Below are 27,892 nucleotides of genomic sequence, written 5' to 3'. Positions count from 1 at the left end.
TATTAGTATAGTCAAAAGTAATACATTCTATTTACTAACCTGAAGTTATCCCTTACTTTTAGGCAGAAGGTGAATCAAATATTCTTGTGCCAGGAGATCCTGAGAGAGAACATATAGCTAAATGTGATGCACAAGGTGGAATCTGTTATCATGATAACCAGATTAAGTATATTGTAAGTATGAGATTACAAAGTGGAAGAATCTTAAAAACATTTTAAGAACCATTTGATTTCTTTTTTGAATAACCCCTTTATTTAATAGTATGAGATATAAGGTATCATTTGATACAAACTTAAGATAATGAGCAGGTCTATAAATACTTACATGGTAAATCTGTAATTCCTCGTTAGATTGGAAAAATTATTTTAAGTAAAATACTCTTAAAACCTGGAGGTTATAGAAATTTACTGTATCATTACATGCACAATGTTTCATTTAGGTATGGTATAATTTGATTGTGAAATACAATTGATTATGAGCAAGATGGGAATATTGGTGCCATATATTAAATACTTGTAAACTGGTAAATATGAGTATTAACACAATATATCATGCAATTTAAAATAAATTTACATTAGAAAAATTTCTTTATTTGACATACTTTGCCACAAAAAAAATTACACCAAAGATTTAGTTGACAAATTGACTTCTTTTACTTTTAGAATAGGCACATCTAAAAAAATTATTCTAGAAACCATTTTTCTTAAGATGTTCAGGTTTATTATGACTATAGGTCATAATAAATGCAGAAATGACCTCTACTTTTGAGTAAAAATTCCTGAGCCTTGTTTTTCTTTTTAATTAATAAAGTTTAAATGTGGCTGAACCAGTTAGTGATATGTAAGCAAGTCAAATGGAGAAAAAAAAAACACAAGATCAAACAGTTGTTAAAGTATGTTTCAACTTACATTTATTTAAGAAAAAAAAAGAATTCTACTGTGGCAGCATTATTAACTGGAAAATTTCTATTCTTTGTTGAATGCTATTGTCAGGAAACCATCACTGAGAAAATCATCTTTCATTATGGTGCCAAGAAGTAATTAGTATTTTTAATGTTCATGTTGTCTGCAGACATATAATATATTCAGTTATTTTGCTTTCTCTATCATTAGATGAATTTATCAGAGACACTGGGAGTCACACCACCACAAATGGCTTAGAAAATTACACAACTAAAGAAAGCTGTTATAACAAGGAGAACTTGTATGCTTAACAAGCCAATGTTTGAAAGAAATATTTCCTCAAAGGTGTTTTTATTTTATATTTACTGAAGTAACAAAAAAAAGCCTCAAAGTGTAAAATAAATAGTTTTTAATTTTGCATTAGTTACATATGTGACACTTCAGTGAAATTTGTATGCATAAGGAAAGCAATAAATACAGTTGTTTTGTACATGTTTGATTAAAAAATATCATTTTATTTTTTTCACATTCTTTAAAGTCAGATTAGATTTTTAATTATGTTCCCAGTTATTCATAGACTACTTATGTCAACAATTATTCCAACTAGTAACACCAACTCATACTAACTTGTACAGACAGCTGTGTCTCTTTAAATGGGCTTACCATACCTGATGGAGTTGACACAGGGTTAAGATGGGGAAAGCTCCCATGGAATGTCATTGTAATATCTAACCTTTACCTAGGAAAGAAATTATTTTAAGTTCACAACCTTTACACATACTTTTCGACTTAATTAGCTAACATGAGCATCAGCATGGTACCTTTACAACTGGATTATCAGGCTTTATTTTTATGTTATTCAAGAAACAGAGATCTTCCTTGATTTTGTTAAATAGACCTCCACCAATAAATTTGTTTGAGCCTTACCTCTTCAATCCTCTGGAGTGCATTTAGACGAACCAAATCCACTGCTTGAACCCTTTAACTTTCATGTGTCCTTAAGGTCTGCAATATAATTCCGTGCTTGTAAATTTCACTTTATTTACCATTAAATATAAAACAACTGAAGTAAAAAAAAAAAGTGCAAACCTAGAACTAGGTGTTGTGCAAGTGTTCATTCTGAAAAAGGAGTTATCAGTCAATATGGTTCAATCAGTTTGTATTTTGTGTTTTACGTCATTAAGAACATGAACCCACAGTAACTACTTGTTTTCATTTCTGAAAATTTCGATGATTAAAACTCGAGAAACAGATGTCCTCCTCATTAGAATTTTTCTAATTATTAGAATTATGTATAAAGTGAAAACAGTGGTGATGTCCTTTTTGCACACTTTACAAGAGTCAGCACACAAATCTTTTCCTGATGTTTCCTATGGATTTTATTCTAAATACTTTTCTTATATGTAAAAGCTCAAATTCAACATGTGTGTATGTGTCTGACATTACTATGTCATCAAACCAATAAATAATCTTATTTGATGCTCAATTAACATTGCATTTTATAAATCCACTACATATATTAACATGCTGTGTACTAATTACTAGGTTCAAAATAATTGGAATATAAAACAACTAAACATGTGATATAAAAAAACACAGAATACAGACATCAGTGCTTCAACAGAGTTAAACAAGCATAATTTTATGTCACTTTTTTATTTTCAAACATTTACAGGCTAGTTGAAGAATTTCAAATATCAAATAAACTACAATAAACAAACTTTGAATCATGGATGCAACATATCGTATCATTATCGTTTGTTTTTTTAAACAAAATATTTGCATATTTCTAATTTGAAACAGCTTTGTTCTTACTTATTTTAAATAACATTATTAACAGCAGCTTTAAACACTCACAATTAAATCAGCAGCACTGTTTGAGGGGATACAGGCAATTATCCAACTAGAGGGAATATTCAAGTAAATTTGTAACATAGCTTCCACTACTGTGACTGTCTTTCCTGTTCCTGGAGGTCCAAATGTAATGTAAGGTGTTGGACGACACTGATCACTCACTATTCGTTTCACTGCTGATCGTTGTCTTTCAATGTTTAGCCCCAGTGACTATGGTAAATTAATCCCCACCTTCTATGTGCATTACACATATATTCATCAAGTAAATTATGAAACTTATTAAACAATTCAATTTTCTGACTACCCTGACAAAATAAGAACAGCATATTTTATCATTTTTCTGATTTATAATAAAATTGTCATGCTGTTAAAGTACTAGTTCTAGAAAGTTATAATACTGAGAATATAGCGAGCATTTATACTTTATTTGTAACTATCATCTCAATGTATAATGTAATTGATAAGTATATGCCTAGACTAAGACACAACCTCCATTTTGTAGGGAAAAATTTTACAGGTAGAAAAACAGTTAAAAGTTATGATAAAACTTTGTGGAATGGATGGCAACTGCTTGTTGTGGAGATGCAAGTGTAGAGGACAACATTTCGAAAGTCTTCCGCTTTTGAAACATTGTCCTCTACACTTGTATCTCCACAATAGGCAGTTCTTGTTCATTCTACAAAGTTTCATCATGAATGCTCTGCCTAAACAATTTATCAAAGTTAAAGTTTTGTTTTATTTGAAAAGGCAAAGTTTTTGTGTCTTTTAAAGTAATCATTCTATGAATGTGTGTGATAAACACTAATATTATGTGTAATTAATTTTTTCTTACTCCTTTGTTTCATATATAACATAGGAGTTGGATTGACAAAAGGCACTAAAAAGTATCATTAGGGTAAGACAAAGACAAGAAAACTGGACACTGGTAAGATAAACTGTTAAAATCTATTTTAAAAATAGATTCATTCCCTGACAGGTTATTGCTCAATAATTGAAAAAAATTTTTTTTTTAAGAAATACCTGATGTTCCATGGAACATAGTTTAAAAACTGTTGACTTGCATTGTAAGTTGAACAACTTAATACTTCCCATTTCACTAATGTTGTAAAAATAAACATACAGGTCTATCTTCTGTTAGATGTATCTAGTGTTACAGAATTTAGCAAGTTTTTAACGTGGGCTTGAAATTGTATAGCACACTGACTGATCACAAATGAATTAAGGATACAGTGAACCTTTACATTAAAAGTACTGAATGTCTTACCCAGAAAGTTCTAATTGTAAAAATATATTCTACAACAAATAATACTTTAAAAATCATATTTAGTCCACTAACAATGAACTGGCTAAATCTGATGATCAGCATACAATAATACAGTATATTACAAAATTCTCCAATCAAAAACTATACATTGAAATCTTTCATAAACAAAAATAATAAGCTGTTTTAACACAAATATGTTTTGCTTCTACACATTAATTTTTAAAATACACAGTCTGAGAACATCATACCTACAACTAAGAAACAAACTTTAATGGTGATGATAGGTTTATTTTCACTCTAACATCAATGATATTTGAAGTGAACTTTATTTCTTTATATAATCTTTTGAATTGGTAAATTACCTCATGCACAAAACCTTCATATAACAGCTCTTCTTCAAGAACTGGTAATGATAAGATGACCTGGTCCTCTACGAGAACAGACGGCTGACCTTCTGCCAAACCAGGAACATATAAAGCTAAGTATTCCCTGCAGTGTCTCAAGGAGACCTATCAAAATTAATTGTAGAACACGAGAAAAATGTGTCAAGTGTAAATACATGACATTCTAACAAATATAACTCACTTTATTAAACTACTTTAAATACAACTAATTTAACTGAAAGTAGAATTACATTTTATTTGCTTACATGTAAAATCTTTCAGTAAATCCATGATTGGAAATTTAAATTTGACATTATCTAAAACAATGTTATTAATTTTTGTTAAACTTACTATAATATTAACACGAGTTTCTTTTCTATCATAAGAAAAAAGTATTTCTCTTTCTCATACAATAAATATTGTAATCTCCTCATATTACAGTATAAACAAAGCATCTTTCTTGCACTGACCCAAAAAAAAATACCTTCCTGAAATCGTATTACAAACCAGCAGCTTCCCATCTTCCACATCAAAAACAAAGAGTGGCTTCTCTCCTCTATACAAACTTCACTGTTATAGAATTAACTGATCATGTTTTTGTAATTGATTAATTCTTTGAACAACTGAGAGTCACACTGAGAAGATTCTACACATTAGCCTACCTCTTGAATGTCAAATTCTTCCATATCAAGTTGCATCTGATTTTATTCTAATTGCAAGAGAGTTGAGAATTTATCAGCATAGTTCCCTGTAGCAAGTTTCTGAAATATTCCATTACTGCCAATTATAAAAGTTGCAGTTTCAAACAATATATGACTTGTTAAAGAATGTCAGTGTAACTTATAATGCATTAACCTATACATCTGTGTTGTGAAAAAACAAAAAATTGATAACTATAATTTCAGTAAACAATTTCTGAATATGATATTTTACAGTGTAATATGGTAGGTAATTTTGAAACAATTCTTAATTTGAAAATTGAAAAATAATGTGATAACTGCAGCAAATATAAAGACACAGTAGAACAGGATGTACTGCAACAGTGTATGTAAAATCTTTTTGATGCAAAATGTTCATACATCCAAATCATAAACATGTGTTCAGATCTAAGATTTAGAATTTCAAAAAGTGTAGATACCATACATATTTAACAGCAATGGAAATCAAAATAATATGGATCAAATTGGGTTGCCAGGACTATCAAGAACAAGATCTCCAATAAGTCTTATGTCAGCTACAGCGAGCAAAGTGTAATGTCTTGTGACAAGTGATAATCAATGATCAGAAAAATTAATAGTAAAACCTGTCCATGAACTCCAGGCAACAATATGTGATTTAATCAAGAATAATCTCCATCTGGAAAAGCATCACAAGTTACACATACACAAGACATATTGCTTCAATTTTGGCATACCTCAAGCAGCTGGAGGATATAATGAATATTCTTGTTAATCTATGCTGAAGAAAAGCATCTGTGAATTTCTGTGCAATCCAACTGTTGAAATTGGCATTCACAAATAATTGTCCTCGCACAATAAGTAAAATATGAAAAGCATGTAAGGAGGAGATCTGTACTTGTGATATGACAGCCTTACAACAAGGCCTTTTTCAATGGAAACTACACAGATCTGTTGTAAAATGCACAGTCATCATTAGCAGCATAACCAGATATGATAAAGTCTAACGACAACATGAATGTATAACAAAAAAGTTTATTACAAATTTAACACAATAACAAGTGTATGATGTTAAGACAAGGTTTTGTCAAGAAGTAGCTTACAAAGACACAAAAATATATATACAGAGTATGAGGCAAAGAAGTCACATCACCAACAACTGCTTAACAGCTTACTAGACAGAGGTATCTTGGCACCCCGTTTTGTTCAATAATTGTAGATTGTCTCTTTGTTTATAATTATAGTTTTTAGTAGATATATTATGGTTTTTGAACTTTAATAATGATAAACATTGGAGAGTTTGTATTATGTTCAGCAAATCTGGTTTCTAATCTTTTTTTCAGTTTCTCCGATGTAGAATTCTGCGCTGTTATTGTGTGATTCTAAAATAATTTGTATTCAGTAATAATTTTAGTTTTTGGTTGGGTTTCTGAGTAAATTTCAAATAAACAAGAATACTATGCTTAATGGCAAGTTCTGTTCAAGCATGATACCTTAGATATGATTTCAGGAATAAATGGAAAACTGCATTGTAATTTTCTGTTGTTTGTTGGTTCAGTACTATTAATTTTGTTTATGGGTTGAGTTTTGATGTTCTTTCTGTGGTAGTTTGTGAGAATTTTTCAACAATAATTACAGCAGAAATTTGTTGTTGTAATTGAAGGAACTCTTTACAAAGTTGAATTCTTCATCAATGTTGACAGTTGAAACTATGTTAATACAGTGAAACCTGTCTAAGCCAGAAACATGTACAAGCCTGAAATATCAAAATTTTGCAGCATTATCTTAATATTTTTCTTATAAAAGGCCCTCTAAGTGGTGGAACCTGTGTAATATGAACAGAAAACTATATTTTACCTACCTCATCTATCAACAAGTAGGATTAGAACCCATGTAAGGAAGAAAAAAATGTTTTTGATTAAATATTAATTTTGTATTTAATTAATAACTTCTTTAAATATTAATTAATAACTTGTTTAAATATAAATAAATTTTCAAAGACTTTGTTACAGTAAGTATTGGCTAAATATATTCTGTTCTTTTTCTGTTGTCTTTATTTTTGCAGTTAAATTAGATTCATGATTTGTAGAAATATATTTGTCTTTTAAGTGCAAAATTATACTCTTTAAATAATTCTCACAGAAAAAACATACCTATCTTCCCTAATTTTAAAATTTAGGGAAAATTTACTTAATACCCTAATTTTTAATACCTTCTTTTTTTAAAAAGTTGTTTGTTATGACAGTTCCAGTGAAATCCAAACTCTGAGAAGATTGATGAAAATGATTCTCTGAAAGCAGAAAGTTTTTTTGAACGTTGACAAGAATGTTTCGACAGAAACTGTGAAACTGATTTAAAATCTATGACAGAATCGCAAGATGGTAACAGTGTGAGAGATTCAGAAGATGAACAAAATGGAAAAGATAGAGAGGAAATAGAAATCCCTACTTCTTCACCAGTTTTAAGTTATATTAATGCTATCAAATTGTATGCAAAAATCAAGGGGGAAAATGAACTTCATGAAAAGGCCGTAGAATTGGCGTTCTCCTTCAACCACATGAGAAAACCCATTACAAAACAAAACAATCGAAATTTAACACTTTTTTTCAAATGAACTTAAGATTTTGTGTACTTGTGTACATTTTCAATGTCTATTTCTGTTTTTATTCTAAGAAATATGTTGACTTTGTCTATATGAGTTTCTTTTTTTTAAACATTTGATAAGAACAAAGATTTGCTGTTGCAATACATATATTAACCTCAAAAGAAAGTTTTGATAATTTAAATTTAAATTCACAAATTACACCTGATTGAGTCAAAACAGAGATCTGAAATATGAGTAAATAATGTCAACAGTATCTTTAGCCTTACTTCCTTACATTTTTTTTTATGATCCTTATTTTGTAAATGTTTAAATTCCAAATTATTTTATTTATATTGTTTTTGCTGGTGTTTTTATGCTCACTTATGGATGAAGGATTACTTGATATGGTAGTGAAGTTTATACATTGTAATAATAATACACATAGTTAGTAGCTAGCTGAAACAGTTCATGATGAGTTACCGTAGCCACTATCTGATCACATTAGTTTAAGATGTTAAATGTTAAGCTGCAGCTGGAGACTGTCAAGAAGATTTGTTTGAAAATATGGTGAGCAATTATTGTTTCTATATAACTACATTACCTATATATAATGTATAGAAATGGGCAAATGTTCATGATGACGGGAAACCCACTTGAAGTAAAAATGTATTAAAACTTTAATACCTATATTAATGACAAATGTATTCCTAGACTAAAACACAACTCCCACAAAGTGTGTACAAAAGTTTATCTGTAGAAAAGCAGTCTTTTCAAATAAAACATGTACATATAAAACCTTACTTTAAATAAACCTTCATTTATTTTAAAACAATTAGTCTATAAATGCGTGTAATAAAATTTAATATTATGTGATTTGAAATTTTTCCCCTCTTTCACTGAATACATAGAGGTTGTCTTCCTAAAGACACTAATTGTATAGTGTACAAAACATTGAGTATTCTACTTTACAGTTATCTAATATTCATCTATTATTGGTGGTTAATTCTTGTTTCACACTCTACTCAAGCTTTTCAAACAAAGACTAGTAATTTGTACGAAAGCTAACTTCAAGGGGTAACGATAACATCTTTTACACTAGAAATTTGATGTTTCTTCAGTTTAGGTTAAATGCAGAAGAAACAACTTGACTTTTCAATACCTCTGTGACCTTTACAATGTCTTATTGAGTATTCTATAAAATATGTAGGTGCAATAAACCAAGCTATTTTTGTTATAAGCTGGCAAGAAAATAATAACAACAAGAATTATAAATGGGACATTTTGAATGAATTTCTTTTCTTTGCAAGTCAAATGCGCATGCTCTATTTTATGCATTTTGATATGTGCACAGTCTTAACAGTCAGTAGTAAAGATTTTAAACTGTTGTTTGAATTGAATACTGTTTAAGGTGCCTTTTTGCCTGAATTTACTATGAAATGTAAATATACACTCACATACTACATTCCCTACTAGCTAACATATCCTTTCAATGGAGTTAGAAAACACAAGTGGTCAATTGAAAATCTTAATGCTGCTCCCCAAAATCCTCTAAGGGTATGTGCCAGTTTTTATGAGAAATCAGTCCAGCACCTTACCACTTGTAGGTTGACACACACCTTGCAATTCAAGATATATGAGTGTGTATATATATAAAAAACTGTCTTCTAAGCTGAAAAATTATGTCTTCAAAATAACAAAAAACATTGATGTCACAAATACACAGAGTTAGACTTGTATAATGTATCACAGTGCAAGAGGCATCTATAACCCATGATACTTCTTTGAATGAAACACAAGTTTCAACAACCTCCTAGTTAAGACAGATCCCAATCACGCATAAAGCTACTAACAGAGCTTCTGTAACTTTTGACAGACAACTAAATATTTACAAATTATTAAAACATTTTACCTCTACAAGACACTGTGCAACATTAAGAACGTCTTGCCCTTGAAGTACAGCTTCCCACAATGCATTTGGTACAGGGTACTGAGGAAAAAACAAAGGGAACCTGCTCCTAGAATTAAAAAGTCAAACAAAATATACTTTAAAAAAACTGATATTCAGATATATATCTTAAATACTACTTCTCAATAATTACTGAACAAGTTAAATAGATAAGCAATACAAGTCCCATACTTCACAAAATCAGATCATAAATTGAAGTCTCAGTCTCAATGAGCTCGAGTTCAATTTTCAAAGGTACAGCATGTTCTCTGTTGTTTAATGCTAGTTTTCCGAGTCTAATGTAAATGGTTTGTAATATGTGTAGTTTGCCTTCATTGTCAGCTTATAAAATAATTTTTAACCACTAGTTGGAGAGCACTCTACTGCAATGTATATTTGCCAGTATTAGTCAAATACAAGCAAGATGAGCCCGAGTCCACAGAAATTTATTTAAGGCACGTCTTTAAAATATAAAACAGACTAACAACTGTGTTTCACCTAAAGGACAAAATTGAATTGATGTTTACATCTTCTACAGTATATCATTATACATACCAATGTTGCAAGCTTGAGTACATTGGTTTCATAGCCAAGTGGCTTCAGCAGAAAATTAAAAAAAAAAAAAAAATCCCACAATCATCAACAGCCAAAAAGCAGTTCAACAGGATTTTACATGCTAGCAATAAAATTTCACATTTTTCTTACCTGAAAATGTATTTCAGACAGATACCTCTCTCCCATCTCTACACTTATTAAAGTGTATTGCTCTAGCATCTGATGTAATGCCCACTAATAACAGAATGCCATATCTTTCACACACAGTAATCATCATGAATACTCACTCCTGATGAGACAAACTATATACACCACAAATGAGGAGAAAAGGTGGAAAGAGATATCTATCTGTTTGTAATAAATTTTCAGATGAGAAAAATGTTAACTTCAAAAATGCTACACAACAGAGAGCTATAATCCCATACCAAAAATGGTGGAAGAAATGTTGGAGAGAAAGAAATTACAAAAAGATTTTTTGAAGAAACCATCATCAAGAAAGGGAAAGTCCATGAAATTGGAGACCATGTACATCTCAAGCAGAAAATAGTTTTCACGAAATGTTAATTGTGGTATTTGTTGTAAAGCAATGAAATAGAGCAACAGGAAGTGTCAAAAGAAACTTTTGTATTTTGCTAATGCACATTTAAAATAGATGGAATGTAAGATTACCCAATTAGTCATTATCTCACATATAACACCCAAGCACTACTTAACTTTGTACAAAGCTTGTGGCATGTGCAAGAATTTACACAGCAAATATGTGAAGTAATAGTTCTTTGTGGCACAAAGAGGCAAGTATAATTTCTAAAATGGCCTACACATATTAGAAGTCATTGTCTTTCAGCTTAGAAAACTAGAAAACAGGGCTTATCCTTGATACTTCACTAGTAACACAAGTTCTGTCCTATGAACCTACTTCTCTTTGCACTGCGTTAGTACTGTGGACATTATGTTTTGATGGACCAAAATAGTCCTTGAAGAGATGAGAAACACCTCCTGTATATAAGATCTTGGAATCTAACTTCATTAAAACTGTTGTCTCTCCATATTTACTTTAACTTAATTGGATTAGCACAGTTCCAGATCTTCACCATACAGTTTACAAGTTGTAAAAAAAAGTGCAATGAATATCAATAATGAAAGAGCAAAATGTTAAACCAAGCATGTACTTTGAAAGTTCTAAGGGTTATAATTTAAAGTTATCAGTTAAAAAATATATAAAGATAATTCTATTAAGAAAACATACATTTCACATTTCTCCATAACAATTCTTGTGTATACTTTTAATTGAAAAAGTCAAATAGCAGTTAAAAGGTGAAGTAATAAGTCTAGATCAACTTTGTGACATTAAGTAGAATAGGATTGAAAGAGAAAAAATGGTTTAGTTGAAAATGTAACTGAGTTGCATAATCATTTCCATTGCAATAAAAGGGATCAAAGAATAAGTTAATGCAATCCAAAAGTTTAACTATAATTCAAGTGAAACATTTTAATAACCTAATAACAAGTTCTTTTAATTTCAGAAGGTTTGGACATTACTGAAAAAAAAAAATTGAAAGAACACCTCTTTAGTTTTCTCCAGGAACTAGCATGCCATTCATTACAGCTTCTGCAAGCCTGATGTTCAATGTTTTTCTACGATTTGGTTGATAAGGTGAACGAGGATACAGCTGTTCCTGCTTAGAATCTTCCACCTTCACAGTAACATACCGAGCTATTTCAAATCCTTGAAATTTGAACAAGATTAGATTTTGAGTTTTCCCCAAATGCCTGTGAAATAATAAAAATCAATAATTCCAATATATTACACAAACATATCTTTACTTCTGCATCTTTTCTAATTTAAGATTTTATTTTATAAATTAAATTAAAAGCACTATTTAAATTAAATATTAAAATACTTTAGAAATCAATTTTAGCATAAGCTATGTGCATAATCAAAGGTATGAGACCTTTACATTAATTTACCAATAACCACAATTCATTATCTCATTTAGTACTATTGTAGTTGTTTAAATGAAAAAAAGACAGAACTCCTGCAGTTCACCAGATTTTTGATGTTGGTAAAGACTAGCTAAATGCTCACTATGAGTAGATTTCATGTATGTAAATATCAGAACTTAACTGATGACAAAAAAATCTTATTCTACTTCTATTGACAAAATGTCTATGAAATTGTTATACAGTTCTAATATTGTTATACACACAAATAAGTGTTTTAAAAATAATATATATATATAATGTAAGTTTGTTTGGAATTTCGCACAAAGCTACTCGAGGGCTATCTCGCTAGTCGTCCCTAATTTAGTAGTGTAAGACTAGAGGGAAGGCAGCTAGTCATCACCACCCATCGCCAACTCTTGGGCTACTCTTTTACCAACGAATAGTGGGATTGACCGTCACATTATAATGCCCCCACGGCTAGGAGGGCGAGCATGTTTGGTGCGACTCGGGCACGAACCCGCGACCCTCAGATTACGAAGCACACGCCTTAACGCGCTAGGCCATGCCAGGCCTCATAATGTAAGTTATGTATTTTGTTTGTCGATATAATAACATGTGCATATAATAGAGAATATAATTAAAGAACACCTCTTTAATTACATAATTAATTTATTAAGTCATTTCACCTGTATTTACACAATAATCCTAAAACTTCACAGAAAAAGAAATTAGAACACTATCCTCCCAAAGATTTTCCAATGGTGAATGTGTTAAGAAAAAGGTTTTTAATAAGTAATCTATTTAGCACCAGAGCTACTACATGAATATCACAACAATCATAAACTAGAAACTTAACAAAGATTTGAAAATTAAGTTCAATGTTTATTTGACTGTTGACCGATAAAAGTTACACAAAGAGCTACCTTTACTGTGCTCACCACGTGTTGAAAGTTAACATTTCCAATAGGTACTTATCTCATATAACACCGAGCTATCGCAGCCTTGATCTTTCCTTTATGCATTGCTAACACTTTCAATTGTGCACTAGTCTTTTTTGTGTCATTACAGCAACGTGCTGGTCATGTGACTAGCCTCCACCAATCATACTGCACTACATATACTAATGCATGTAGTGCATCTACTACTGAAGCACAACCATCATTTTTGAAAATTAGCACATAAAAACCAAAAACACCAGCAAATCGGTGGGGAAGTAAGGAAGAAAGTGGGTGAACAAAGTCTATATGGTCAAAATAACAGTGGAAGTGTTTTACATAATATTGTCATATTGACAAGTGCAGTCTGCCCAGGCAAAAAACTCCAAGGAAAGTACCTTTGACTTGTATTAAGATAGCAAAGTGTGGTTAGCACAAGTAAAACATCCAGGGGAAGTTCCTTGGTATATGTCAAGTTACATGAATTGCAGTCCATCCAGTGAAAATACCTTGTATTTTACTGGTTATTTCATATTTTGTATGTTTTAGACTGTGTGCTCAGCAAGTGCAGTCAGCCTGAGCAAAAAACATCCAGGAGAAGTGCTTTGTGATTTTATGAAGTATTTCAAGTGCATCCATCTGGGTAGAAAAACGTATAGTGGAAATGCCCTGCATAAGATTGATTGTATTATATCCTGTACCTGAGTTTTTAGAGATCAACCAGTGCAGTCCACTCAGGCAAAATAATCCAGGAAAAAGAGCCTTGTGATATTTCTGAGTACGTTAAGTCAAGTGTGGTCCATCCAGACAGAAAACATCCAGAAGAACTGTCTTGTGAATAAAAGAAAAAAATAAATATTTTTTAACAAGTGCAGTCAGCTCAGATAAAATCATCTGGAAGAAGCACCTTGTGTTTTACTGAATATAACAAGTGTAGTCCTTGCAGGCAGAAAACATACATGGAAGCATCTTGCATAAAATTTGCCTTTCATGATAAACAAGTCAATCAACCTGAGGAAAAACCATCCAGGAGAAGTACCTTCAATTTAGCATACTGTGATGTTGTACAATATAAAATATAATGATAATAGTCTCTTTCTTAGAGTGGTTACATATAACTATAGTTCATTGTACAACGCTTTGACCTTCTTCAGTCATCCTCAGGTTCACGATGACCGAAGAAGGTAGAAACGTTGTTCGCTCCTCAACATAAAAAATTTTCTCAACCCAAACAAACCGTTTTTACATATATATTTTACATTTTAATTGCTTTGTTAAAAAAAAAGTATATAACAAACAAAAATATGCATAAGCACAATAAATCCAGTACACAACGTAGTTGAACTTGGCTGCCATGCTTCAGTAACTAATTTATTTCTGTTAGTTTCCCAAAAAAATAATTAACATAATTTTCAAATGTGTATTTCAGAACAGAACAGAACAACAACAAAATAACAAAACAACATTGGGTGCTAGAACAGAATGTCATAAACTTACAATGATTTATCTGGCTTTATAATTAAGCTTTAAATAGATTATAAAAATTCCATTACTGGTCAGAACAACAACTTCACCTAAACGCAACTCAAGGTTTTCTTTTGAACTTCCATTTTTGTCCACCAAATCAAAACAAATAAACTTAAGATTTCTGTATATTATAATATATTGGTTATAAACATCTCTATTAGATAAGTAGGCACGAGTGAATAATTTATTTAAAATTCACAAGATAAATGTAAAAGGGTGTAATAAATTTATAGTTTATGTTTCAACTCTGTTGGATACTATAAAAGCTATATTCTTTGTGCTACAGTCTAAGAGAGACTTAAGAGCATGTATGTTTCACACAACACCTAGAAGTGCAGGCTGGCAATTTGACTAAAAACTTTCTTTTGAAATTACTAAATTAAAATTTGAATTACGAGCTATGGTTTGCTGCCATGTGTACCGACATACATTTATAAAAGTTGCCTGTTTAACTTTTCAATGCAACTCTGCAAAAGGTAATGATATGCACCGTTTGACCCTGCTGTAAGGAAGGAGTTAATAAAATATATGATAAAGAACATCAAATACAACCTGGCATCACAGGTGATGTTCAGATAAGCTGAAGAACTTGGAGGGAGTACAAGGGCATTATTTGGTAGACAACTTGAAATGTTATTTTGAGCAACACTACACACTGATGCCACATCCTGCTGAGAAAGGTTGTAGAGTTTAGGTATTCCAAGTAAAAACTGACAGTCTGATGAACCTGATGTTTGTAATTTACACAGCAGCAAAACCTTTTCAGAGCTACCTTCATTCCTGAAAACACAATAAAAAAAACTTGTAATTATATAATTGATTTTCTCTTTCTTGGTTGCTTTTTAGTTACAAATGAACAAAAATATTATAACTTGGGAGAAAGAATTAATATAAGAATGCCAACACAAAATGAAAATTATAAATAAAATGAATAGATTTCAAGAAGTAAATTCAATGATTGACACTTTTAGTATAAGAATAAAAATTATGATTTATTAACAGTAAATATTTTCAGCCATTTTAAGCCTTCTTAAAGTGCTTAAACTAAACTAACTTCAAGGTAAGAGACGTTTTATCTTGAAACTTTGCACTGTACTCCGAAAAACACTAGATAATTTAAGGAACAAGTTGACAATGTTAGCATAATTAATGGACACTTCAATTATCACTCTGGACCATAGTTTCAAAGATTCTGAGTGATACAATTCAGAAAGTTTTGTTCATCACACACATTAGTGAGCAATTAGACAAACAGGATTTGTGTTGTATACATAAAGTCATTAGTTGATTTAATAATATATTGGTTCAGCCCATGGATGAAATTCTGCTAGTATTCACTGGTACTGAATACCAGAACTTATTTTTTAAGTAATACTATCTTCACCCATCTCAGTACCACTATATTTGTTTTTGATATTTTTACCTCTGGTTAGGACTCATTTGGATAGGAAAATTCAAAGCTTCAGGGAGATATGTTTCGGGTTTTAAGATTGTTGAAGATTTAAAATCTATAAATGCAAATGATAATTTCATAAAAATACTTGCAAGCAGCATGATTAAAAGACATGAGATTAACGTATGGAAAACCTAACATATAATGTTTTGGAACAACATGGAATCAATTGGTCTATCTTGGCTGTTTCATCCTCTAAACTAAATTAAATAACTTAAAAAATAAATAAAAAATCTTAAAATTAGCCCTTATCACTCCTATACTCAAAATGTTTCGTAAACTCACTTAAAGTTTACATTCAAAGACAACCCATTCCAAAAGCCAGTTACCCTCTTAGAAAAATGAAACTGTCTTAGCTGAAAATGACTCCTACCCTCCCAAAATTTATATTTGTTTCCTCAAGTCCTATTATTCTCACTGCTAAATATGAAAAAAGGCAATGCATCAACACTATCAATACCCTTTACAATCTCAAACCCTCCCACCAGATGCCCCCTAACATTTCTTTTTTTACAAGAGAAAACAATTTGAGATTTTTTCAGCCTCTTCTCATTTGACAACCCCTTCACCTCAGGCACCAGTGAAGTAACCTGTACAATAAAATTATAGCCTCTTTATACATGTTTTTAACATTACTGTAGATACAACCTAAAATCCAATTTGCTCTACCATTAGCAACAGCAAATTGCTTGTATGGCTTTAGAGACTAATCAGCTATTACACCAAAATCCCCTTCTTTTATAACACTGTTAAGGTTATTTCTATCCAAATTATAATTCAAACTATGACAACCCACATGCATTATCTTGAATTTATTATAATTTAAACCCATCTGATGTTTATTTGTCCAGCTCACAAAATGATCTAAATCCTTTTGTAAATCAGCAACATCCTTTTCAAAGTTAACAACACCCCAAACCTTATTATCATCAGCTAATTCAAGTAATTTATTGACTCTTCCTTCATCTGCATCATTGATGTAATTCAAAAAGGGCACAGGTCCTAAAACTGAGCCCTGAGGTACCCCACTTGTGACATTAATCCAGTTTGACTGACCTCCATTTGTAACAACCCTATCCAGCTTTCTTCCATCCAGCCACTTTTCTATTGAATTTGCTAACTTATCTCCCACACCTCTATTTTATTTATAAGCCTTTTATGCGGTACCTTATCAAATGTTTTCTGAAAATCCAGATGTATCAAATCTATACCCTTATCCTCTTCCACATAAACAGTAACCTTTTAATAAAATGTCAAAAGATTTGTAAGGTAAGATTTTTCTCTCAGTGACAGTTGACTATCCAATAAAATTCTAAACTTTGTTAAATGACTTTGCAAAGTATTTTTTAACAGACTTTCCAAAACCTTTCCCACAACTGATGTACGACTAATGGGTTTATAATTACTGGGACAATTTTTATCACCTCCCTTCAAGGAAGAAGTTACTTAGCTAACATTCAAATCCTCTGGTGCATGCTCACTATTCAAGGACTGACAAAAAATAGCAGTGAGTGGCTCACATATCCAATTTGTAACCTTCTTCATGCTCTTGGGGAAATAGTGTGTGGAGTATTTAGCCTTACTGCTTTTAAACATCAAGTTTTTCTCAATAAGATCAAAATTAAAGTAGTCATCCTGTTTGACTTCCATTTACTACAGTTATAGCAATACTACCTTTCCAAAGAGGTGGTAAGTCTATGACATAACGTTCCTTGAAGTGTGGCAGAAGCTACAACACTGAATGTGCTTAAGAGAAGAATGGATGAAATTTGTATAGGTTTGATCTGGATATAGGAAAAAGGGGGTTTCTGTATGCAAGTTGGAGTAGAGTGGTGGTAGAAAATTGAATAGCCTTGATGAGCAAATTCTTCTTTGTTTATCCATAGAAAAGTTGGTTTAAGATTAAAAATGGTCCAATCAACATTAATTTCCAAAACTGAAGTGGATATCTAAAATATCAAATAATTACTGCAGTTTATTGAGTATGTTGGAGGTTAGTATCAAAATAGAAAATGCTATCTGCTAGCTAGGCAAGTCATACACATCTATTCATAAGAAAAGAGATTTCACAATTTCAAATTTTATAACAGTTATAGCATAAAGACAACAAAACACAATGATAATAACATCTAAACAGTTAAAAAATGGTTTACCTTATCCAAGCAGTAATATACTTTTTTGTCCCTAAGTGAATATTCTGAAAATCCAGTGGTGAAGATATGGTAATACTGTTTTTGTCTGACAACAGTTCAAGCATGAAACTGCTCTGAGTCGGTGACTTCCAAGTATGAAATCTTTAAGAAAACAGTTGTTAAAGATATTATAATTATGATGGTTATATAAGATTAGTCATAATTTGTTTGTACATAAACAATTACTGACAAATGACAAATAATTCATAATGCATACATTATCAAACCTAGGAAATTATTTATGTTTCTTGGATAGTACATGTTAAAACTTATTACACTCCAAGTTGTAGCAATATGCTCTAGAAATTTCATTTCCACAGTATAAAACAGTAGGTTAATGTAATTATGGTATGTATTACAAAATGAAAAACAATTTTTATTTTTTGCACAACAATATGGACAATGCAACAGAGAAACTGTTAACATTTTTCTATCATCAATACCCAATCTTGCAGGTTTTAACAGAAACTCCTTTCTTTTTGTCTCATATTTATCAACAGTTCGTAATATTTGATCACTGATACATCACGTACAATAATGAGTCATTATTATCTAAAAACCAAACAAAAATATAACTGTCTTATGCACTGAATACAGGGAGCTATATTTAATAAGGTTTTTTTTTCCCATTACATAACTACATGTAAGAATGGCACAAAAGAAAAAAAGAAATACCAAAATACTTTTCATTTTTCAAATTATGCACTGTTCTTAAGACTTAAGATAAATCTATGAAAACTGCAAATGCTGATGTAACACCTTTAGTTCAAGTATTATTTCAAATTATATTTCATCAAATATAACAACTGAAATTCCTGTTTGTTAACCATGAAAATTTAGTCTCAATAAGTAGGATGTATTCAAAATTTCTAGACAAAATATTTTACAGATAAAGAAAAGTATATTACTTGAAAAATTAATTCACTCTCAATATAACTTTATAGAAAGGCATATAAAGAAAATCTTATTCTTCAGTTGTCATACAAATAAAAATTATAGTACAAAAAAATAAGTAAGAACATACATTAATCTAAATAAGAAGTGTAAATTTCTTAATAAAATGCACATATCAACATTACAATGGAAAAATTACTGTGGTTGTAATGTACACTTTTTAAAAGTACCTAAGATATTAAATATTATGTCTGAAATGGTTACATTGAAAATGGAACTTGAAGATTACAATGTAGAAATAATGGCATACCTCAGTGAAGGTTCCGACACTTTCTTTGGATTTATTGACAAAGCTCGCCACTGGAATCTACCCTGGTCACTTTCTATTGCTTTGACAATAACAGAATCTCCTCTTTGTGGATGGTATTTAATATCACAGGCTGAATAAAAGTAAACTATCTAAAGATAAATACAAGTAAATGCATAAAAATTTTCATCTTATAATATGGATTACATATTCCATTTTAACAATAACTAATTTTTTATAAAGTTTAATTTCTGTGAAACTGATATGAAAAAATACTTTAATTTTTAATCCTGACTTACCTTTAACAATAGTTTGATATTTAATGAAATGTATTAATGATTCTGAAAGCACTCAAACTTCTAGATCAGTGTCTGAACTTTGTGATACAATATTATATTTTACTTAAAAAATGACTATATACACTGCATTGTGACCACTTTATTTGATACAATAACAGTATGACTAACTGAATATAAGATGTTTTACTTACCTCTCCATCAACAATACCTCCATCATGTTGTACTGAAGAGACTTTCCCCACAGTACTGTTCTGCCTCAATGGTTTGATTCTTAATACACTAACAGTTTCACTATCTTCACAAGTCACAATATCAGCAACAACCCAATCACCAGGAAATGGTTTAAAGTCTACTGCAATATTCTGATATGACACAGAAATTGATAATTAAATTGCTTTCACAAATAATCACAACTTTAACGGCTAAAAATTAATGTTATATGAAAGTAGGTTTAGGTTTTTCAGATGTTTAGAGAAAGATGCATCTTTTAGTGATAAAATAATATTTCCAATGACACCAAAATTTATTTTAGCTATATCCTGGAATCACAGGAAGAACAAGTCTTGATTACTCAAGAATTTGAAGTTATCTTGAGTAATTTTACTCAATTAATATAAATGTATTTTTCAAAAGTACTCAAAACAGCTTAAAAGAACCTGCTGAAGATTATAATGAACCACATCACATGTGCATTTTATATAACCAATAACCAAATGCTTCCACTTTTTGAAATCACTTAAGTTACACTCGTAATTTAGTAGGAACAAGTATAATTAAAACATTTTATGAGGACCAACAGGGACTGAGCATTACATAAGATAGCTAGCTATAGTAATATAAACAAGTTTTAATGCTGTACAAAGTATAGAAATAATGAAGTCAAATTAATAAAACTGAGTTACTTAAAACTTTATCCCTATTTTGGCAAATCACTGTGATTATGATCATATGAGCCAATGCAGGATAAAACATTTTAAACATTTTTAAAACTAAATTACCATTTGCTCATCTGCAAAAATATATAAATATTTATGAAAATACACAAGCAGCAATCTAGTTGTTCTGAGAAAGTCTGAGCTGGTACATTTAAATATGTATATTCCTAATGAATGAACTTCTAATTTTTACTACACTACACATGAAACTTACAACTTTTAATTTCCATTAAAAAATTCACTACAGTAATAATATGAGTTTTTATCAATTGTTTACTATTTTTTGTTTAATAAAATCTTTTGCATAAATTTTATTTTCATAACTCCCAAGTGTTTTTCAATTTAAAGAAATATAATAAACATGAAGTAAAAAAATTAAACTTTTGGTCAGTTCATAACACACCTGCAATGTGAACTTTGTTGTTTCATTTAAAATGCCATGTTTTCCATTCATCGATGTTACCACAGCAAGAACAGATTGGTACTGTCCATTTCCTGGGCTATGAAGTATTCTGTGATCATCTCGGTTGGCTTCAGCTGCACATTTGGTAATCAGTTTATCACATTTTTCTTTGGTATCGTCAAAGTCCCACGATTCACTCAGTACCTGAACACTATCAGCACACCAAGAATCTTCCTTCTTGTTGCGAGAAGCAGAGATTGATACAATGTTTCCAATTTTTGGCTGAGCAGCACCAATAACTGATTCAAATTTAAAGTATATATGCCCATTTATAAGACCATAGCTATCACTTTTTCTGATATGGGTTACTTTTCCATGCAATGATATTTTTTCTCGTTCCACTGGGGTTCTATACATATAAGTAAGAAAATTATGAGAAACATTTCTTAATAGAGATGCAAAATTATGTGAATAGAAAATACAAATGAAACAAAAATCTAGGCGTTTTGAAAAAGCATACACACTAAATTTTAGATCTATTTGTTGCACATGAAATGGCTAATTTCATCTTTCCACAAATAAGAAAAAAAATATCTTTACACACATTCAGTCAAATTTTTTATTGAATTTTTATGCAGGTGTTCTACATAGAGTTAGAGAAATCTTTGTAAACCAATAATGAAAGGTCATAAGTTTGATTTAAACCTCTAGCTTGGATAAGGCTAATATCACAGTGATTATTTTGTAAAGCTTACATTTTATTGGCCATGTTTCACTGTCACAACCTCTCAAAGTGAGGTTATAATCAATTGGAGGGGGTGATAAAGAGACTCGTACAAGTTACTAGGAGTTAAAAATTTGTCTTCTTTAGAAATGTATAAAAGAAAATGTTAATGATGTAGAGAATATAGAATTCCTGCTCTTTTCTTAATATAGTATGAATATGTCCAACAGCTAGCTTCAAATATGTCTATCTAACCTAGAAGCCAGCCAGTATAAATAAAGCTCAAGAATATTTCTTTTAATTTGATGAATAATGAGTTTTTTAAATTTTTTGACTTATGTTTGTTTGTTTGTTTTTTCATTTGCTGTCTGTGTTCAGTTTATTTTTTGTATAACTCTTCCACAGCCTAACGTACTGTACTCTGTCAAATATAAGTGTAAATTAATACCACATATATTTGTATCAAGACAATTCCTTCAAACTACATGTAACAAACCAAACTTTCATGCTGTAAAGTAAGATGCTATTCACAGAATTGGTTCTAAATGCATCTTAAAATGTCATCCAAAGAGACTATTTTTCTTCTTTTTTTTAGTTAAGATTTTAGACACAAATTCCCATAAACTTTCCAATAATTAATTGAAAGTCTTGAAAGAAAAGTATGAAAATAAATAAAGTATTCACTTCTTTTTCCACATTATTTAAGTTTACATTGACTGTTGAATTGCTTCAAAAACATGAGTACTAACTGAGCAGAATAATATTACAATACGAAAGAAAAGAAAATATAAAATTTGTCATATTTTAAAATATTTTCATAGAACTATTTCTTTGATGTACATATAAATACACGTCTAAATAAACATGGATGTTTTACTTATTGTTATAATTTCATCTAACTCTGATGTGTTTATATGATGTATATACTGCAAATAAAGTTTTCATTGAATAAGCAGGTTTTTTGTTTTGTTGAATTACCCTAGACTTCTAATCAAAATCTTTAATGAGAAATTGTGTAATAAAACGTTTTTACAAATATAATTCAAGTAAATATTGATTATCCTAAGTTATGAGTAAATAGTACAAGATTTTATTTAAACTTCTTTTCTGGGTAAAAAACAAATATCAAACAACCTTACTTCATTTATCCACAGACATGTATATTTTTACAATGACACAGTTAAAAAAAAGATAAAGACATACTCTTTCTGTTCATGAAGTATATCATATGAGTCACCTAATCCAACATTAGGGAGAACATTATTCTGTCTGTCATTGCTAGAATCATCTAAATTAGGGCTGCCCCAGAGGTAGGAGACTGCTTTACTAACAAGTGTTAGCATTTTTCATTTCTTAAGAGTTTCTGATAGGTCCAGAGATACACAAATCTGTAGGATATAATTTTTGTCTACATTTAATTAAAATTACACAAAATTACAAAATATCTACTACAACACATCTAATCACCATTATGATAACTTATAAATCTTTACTGAAAAAAAATAGAACATCTTAAACAACATCTAGGAAACTATCAAAGACAATCGTTGAAGTGTTTAACAAAAATACATGTCTGATTGAATTATACTACTATTTACAAGTTTGGAAAAAGACATTTTTCTACATACGCAGTACAGAATGCCATGAATGTACACTACAGTCATTAAGACCAAATTGTTTTGGTAATGTTTAAGTATAAGTAATTAGATTATGATTGCATTTGTACATATTAAAAAATATTTAGTCTTTATCAGTATTATAATCAATGACCTGATTGCCAGTGTGTTTATTTTAATTTCACCAATGAACCTGCAAAAACGTATCTACATTTAAACCTTTGAACTGTAGTGCATTTGTCTGTATATTTATGTGTATAATAAATTTAGCATATCAAGAAACAAAAAAAAGTCATAACAAAAGGCATAAGCTCAAGATTACATTCTTGCAACATTAAAGTTGCTCTTCAGCCAACAACTAATTTTTAATTATTAGAAGAACACAACTTTATTAAACTTCTCATTAAATTAATAGTTGGCACAGAATTCAGGTATTATAAGTTTTGTCATGTACAATGTTATCTCACTATACTAATATATATGTACATATAACAAATAAATAGCTGCGAATTTAAAACATTCATACGAGGATTGTAAAAAGTAGGTAAACAAGTTACTGTTGGCATTGTTTGCTCAAATTGCAAATCCCTATTTTCACTCATCTGTTATTTAGAATTACAAATCAGTCAAAATGGAATTTTGCATTATGAGTATCTCTGATGTATGTCTGAAGTATTTCCACCCTTACTTTCTTAACTTTTTTTATTATCCATATTTGCAGGTTTTTAAATTTTTTTTATACATTTTGCTTTCTGGCTTTTTTCATGCTCAACTATAAACAAAAAAATTACTTGATATAATGGCTAACTTTATACATTTTAATGACAGAAAACATATCTTGTTGCTAACCAATGTGGTTCGTGATTATTTACTATACCAGTTGATGAGTTGATCATGAGTTCAAGATGTAGAATGTTAAGCAGCAGCTAAAGATTGTCAAGGAAATTTGTTTGAAAAGAGAATTAGCACTCATAAATTCTGTGTCACTAAATCCTTTATATATAATGCATTACAATAGACAAATATATTTATAAACGTATAAAGTTCTACCAGCAGAAAAGCAGCCTTTCCAAATAAAACATATACATCAAAACATTCATTTTAAAATTACCCATGCAATCTTTTAAAGTAATTATTTTATAAACATGTGTCATAGGTTTAATATTACGTTTTATAACTCCTTCATTTCATATATAATATAGAGGCTAGCTCTCTACAGACCCAACTGTGTAGTGTACAAAGCATTAAATATCTACATGTTACACTCATCTGATCCTTATTTATAATTGGCTGGTAATTCCCATTTCCCCTTGTATGTAAGATTTTTAAAGGAACCCAAGATATTTTAAGAATATGGGCAATGATAATGTTTATACTAAAATAATGATGATTTTTCAACTTATGTAAAAATACAGCAGAAAATAATCAACTTTTAATTGTCCCTACAACCTTCACAGTAACTTATTTAGTATTCCACAAAATATTTGTGTGCAATATACCAAGCCATGTTTTGTTTAGGCCAGTAAAATAATAAATAATATAATTGCAAATTAACCATTTTGAACAGATTTTCATATCCTTGCAAGTATAACATGTGTGATTTCTTTTTGTGTATTTTCATATGTGTAGTCTTAGCAGTCAGTGGTAAAGCTTTTTAAGGAGCTATTTGAACTGAATCTTTACTGTTTAAGGTGCTTTTTGTCTGAACATTCTACTAGTTTCATGCAACTATTTGCAATCCCTATTATGAATCATTATCATATTTGTGATATATACACATTGTAATATTATAATTTAAGATGGTTTCACCTCATTATGAATATATATAGACACACACACACACACACACACAGACAAAAACAAGTCTAACCTTTTTTTTTTAACCAAATTGTTCTTTATTTTGTAGAATTACTGTCTTGTTTTCACCTTAAAACATGTTCTGAATAACTTTTAAGTATCTTTAGAAATTATCCTTAGCATACATATATATATATAATGTTTACTGATTTTATAAACTAATATAACTATCAACAATAAAAACAGAACAGTGTAGATATAAAATAATTATTATAACTGTAAGAAACTGCAATAGGTATATCCTTTGAAGGTGATATCTACAGAAATAGCACCCAGAGACACTGTAGGTGTCCCATCCTTTCACAAATCCTCCATGTTACAGAAGTAGAAATCAGGACCACATAAAAGATGCTAATATAATTCTTATCTGATTAATTAATGCTTAATTATTGGCTTTCTGTTTGTTATAATACATCTTTGTGTAATGAAAATATGGCACTGAACTTATACAGTTGATTGAAGTAAATAATGACCTGTGTTTCTTTGTTAGTTTTCTGTTCTCATGGTATATACATTTCCTTGTTTTATCTATGAAACTTAAACTTTTCAATTGCTAGATGAGTGCTCTACCAACTGAGCTAAAGACTAGCCCATAGCACTTATTTTATTAGTAAGGTATTTTTAACTACTATATCAGCAATAATCCTAAACTAATCAGTAATACTAAATCTTTAGCACATGTGGATGCTATAAATAGGCTTTCTAGCCAACTGATTACTGATATGCTAAATAGGGTGCAGTATGCTTCCAGAACTTAAATGCAAGTGTGCTATATACAGCATATGGCTCACAAAATATTTGGCGCATTTAAAACAGCTGCAGTACAAGGGTTAAAATTAGTCAACACTTATCAATCATTATGCTTCAACTGGCATTAAAGTGAAGTTTAAATAACACTTGATACACATATGTTCACATTCAATTCAGTATATATCACACAATTCAACATGTTATAAAGTTAATTACATGAGGATACTTCAAGACTTTATATAAAGATTGTCTAGGATAGGTTTGGAAGTGAGAAAATCTCTAGCAGTATAACGACAATTATCTGGATCTAAATAAACTTAGTTTAGAAGTTAAAGTACACATTCTAAAGATATAGTATGAAATATAAGGGGCTTTCTTATTACTCTAGTATAAAAACCTAGTCATACAAATTTAGAAGTGAAAGCTTCAACACTTGGTTTTATGATGATCATTCAGATTAAACGTTTGAGAGCTAATATTGTTTTCAACAGTGACAAATGAGGCTGTGTATTATACATACCTATTGAACAAGAGGAAAAAAATACTTCTCTTTAGCAAAAATAATATTTTTAAGAGAGGATAAAAACATAAACTGGAACCTTGATGGAGTCTTTGAGTTAATAAAGCATTCAAGTAGTTAAGTTTTATTTAAAAAACTATTTCTTTGATAAATTTTACTGAAAATGGAGAATCTTAAGTATTAAATCTCTTTCACATTACACCACTCAATTCAACAGTGCTGAAGAAAATGGTAAGACCAATGTGACCATGGCTTGACAATTTTTTTTTTTTTATGGCATCTATATCTATAACTTATGTGTTAAAAATTACTACTTTTTAATTCTACACGTTATGTTGTGTGTATGCAGTATTTGTAGTTAAAATGGTTCAACATTCAACCCCATAAGATTAAACTTTCCAAACCTTTCTTTGGAAGCATGCCCCCAGACAAATAACAATGTGGCTATGGCATTACCACTTCAAACTTACTTCCTACAACGTTCAAGTAAATATATATACAGACAATACAGTTGTTTTTTACCTCTTTTAGGTTTTTTTTATGTGTGAAAAATGTTAGAAAGCAAACTGCCTACTTATTACTCATTACTATAATGATATACAATAGAAGTTCCTACTAAAAATATCAAACTATTTATTAGTATTTCAATACTTAAAAGTAAGTTAACACAAAATTAACAAAATATAGAAGTCACTGAAAAACCTAAAAGTTCTGATGATGTATTTAGATGCAATTCCAGAATTCAGTACATCGTTGTATCAATAATTATTACTATTAGGAATTATTAGCAATAACAACAAAAACAATTTTTCTCTCGAAATGCTTATTTCAGCTTATTAAATAAAACATTTAGTTTTTTCTCCTTCGTTTCAATTTATTTGAGTAAAAGCCCATAACGTTAACATACTCATACTTCCTTCGAATAAACTAGTATCCCTCATTCCGCCTTCAAACATCAAACTTTAAAGAACGATATTTTTTATGCTAAGTTACAGACAAAATGTTTTGTAACTTATTTATAATGCTAATAGTACCTCCCAATGACGAGATACCTAGTTGAAGTAAAATGTATCTCAAAACGGCTGACATGGGTATTAACACTCACTCATAAAGCAGAGAACAACGTTTCGGCCTTCCAAGATCATTATGGAATTAAGTACATTAATAGCACCTGTCCGGTAATACTAATAGGCCAATTTAAACGTTTCCGAGTTTTAATTGTTACGAATGTTAAAATTACCAGATCTTATTATTATTATTAATGCCATTTTTTTACAGTACATCAAAATTAAGTATTGTCACACTTCACCATACTATTTTATACCTTGTTTAACACAATCTTTAGCTAGCGAGTATTGTTATATCACGTATT

The 27,892-nt window shown here is 30.1% G+C and overlaps 2 protein-coding genes across 7 annotated transcripts in view; one reads left to right on the top strand and one right to left on the bottom strand.

Annotated features, from left to right (window-relative positions):
• Positions 1 to 27,892, top strand: part of LOC143227487 (uncharacterized) — a 146,433-nt gene that overhangs the window by 58,170 nt on the left and 60,371 nt on the right. Inside the window, exons 10-11 of the mRNA XM_076458929.1 lie at positions 63 to 173; positions 1,113 to 1,157. Coding sequence (XP_076315044.1) covers positions 63 to 173; positions 1,113 to 1,157 — 156 coding nt within the window. The remainder of the gene's footprint in view (positions 1 to 62; positions 174 to 1,112; positions 1,158 to 27,892) is intronic.
• LOC143226360 (RNA helicase Mov10l1-like) lies at positions 40 to 27,892 on the bottom strand. 6 transcript variants are annotated; one of them, XR_013014561.1, is made up of 13 exons: positions 27,555 to 27,892; positions 22,981 to 23,165; positions 21,054 to 21,462; positions 19,907 to 20,077; positions 19,420 to 19,568; positions 18,177 to 18,317; positions 15,123 to 15,350; positions 9,574 to 9,679; positions 4,383 to 4,529; positions 2,760 to 2,966; positions 1,830 to 1,907; positions 1,571 to 1,641; positions 40 to 99 (listed from the first exon to the last, which is right to left on the bottom strand). XR_013014561.1 is itself a non-coding variant. In XM_076457233.1 (11 exons), exons 2-11 carry the CDS (start codon positions 23,118 to 23,120, stop codon positions 1,591 to 1,593), a joined length of 1,749 nt encoding a protein of 582 aa, XP_076313348.1. In that variant the 5' UTR covers positions 23,121 to 23,165; positions 27,555 to 27,892; the 3' UTR covers positions 1,576 to 1,590. The 6 variants fall into 6 exon arrangements, 4 of the variants coding, with proteins under 4 accessions (XP_076313348.1, XP_076313349.1, XP_076313350.1 ...); XR_013014563.1 differs by lacking the exon at positions 2,760 to 2,966; XM_076457233.1 differs by lacking the exons at positions 40 to 99; positions 1,830 to 1,907 and having other exon boundaries at positions 1,576 to 1,641.

Source organism: Tachypleus tridentatus, chromosome 9 (assembly GCF_004210375.1).
Source record: "Tachypleus tridentatus isolate NWPU-2018 chromosome 9, ASM421037v1, whole genome shotgun sequence".
Classification (NCBI taxonomy): Eukaryota; Metazoa; Arthropoda; class Merostomata; order Xiphosura; family Limulidae; genus Tachypleus; species Tachypleus tridentatus.
The sequence above is the reverse complement of the archived record's forward strand: the minus strand, read 5'-3'. Positions and strand labels throughout refer to the sequence as shown.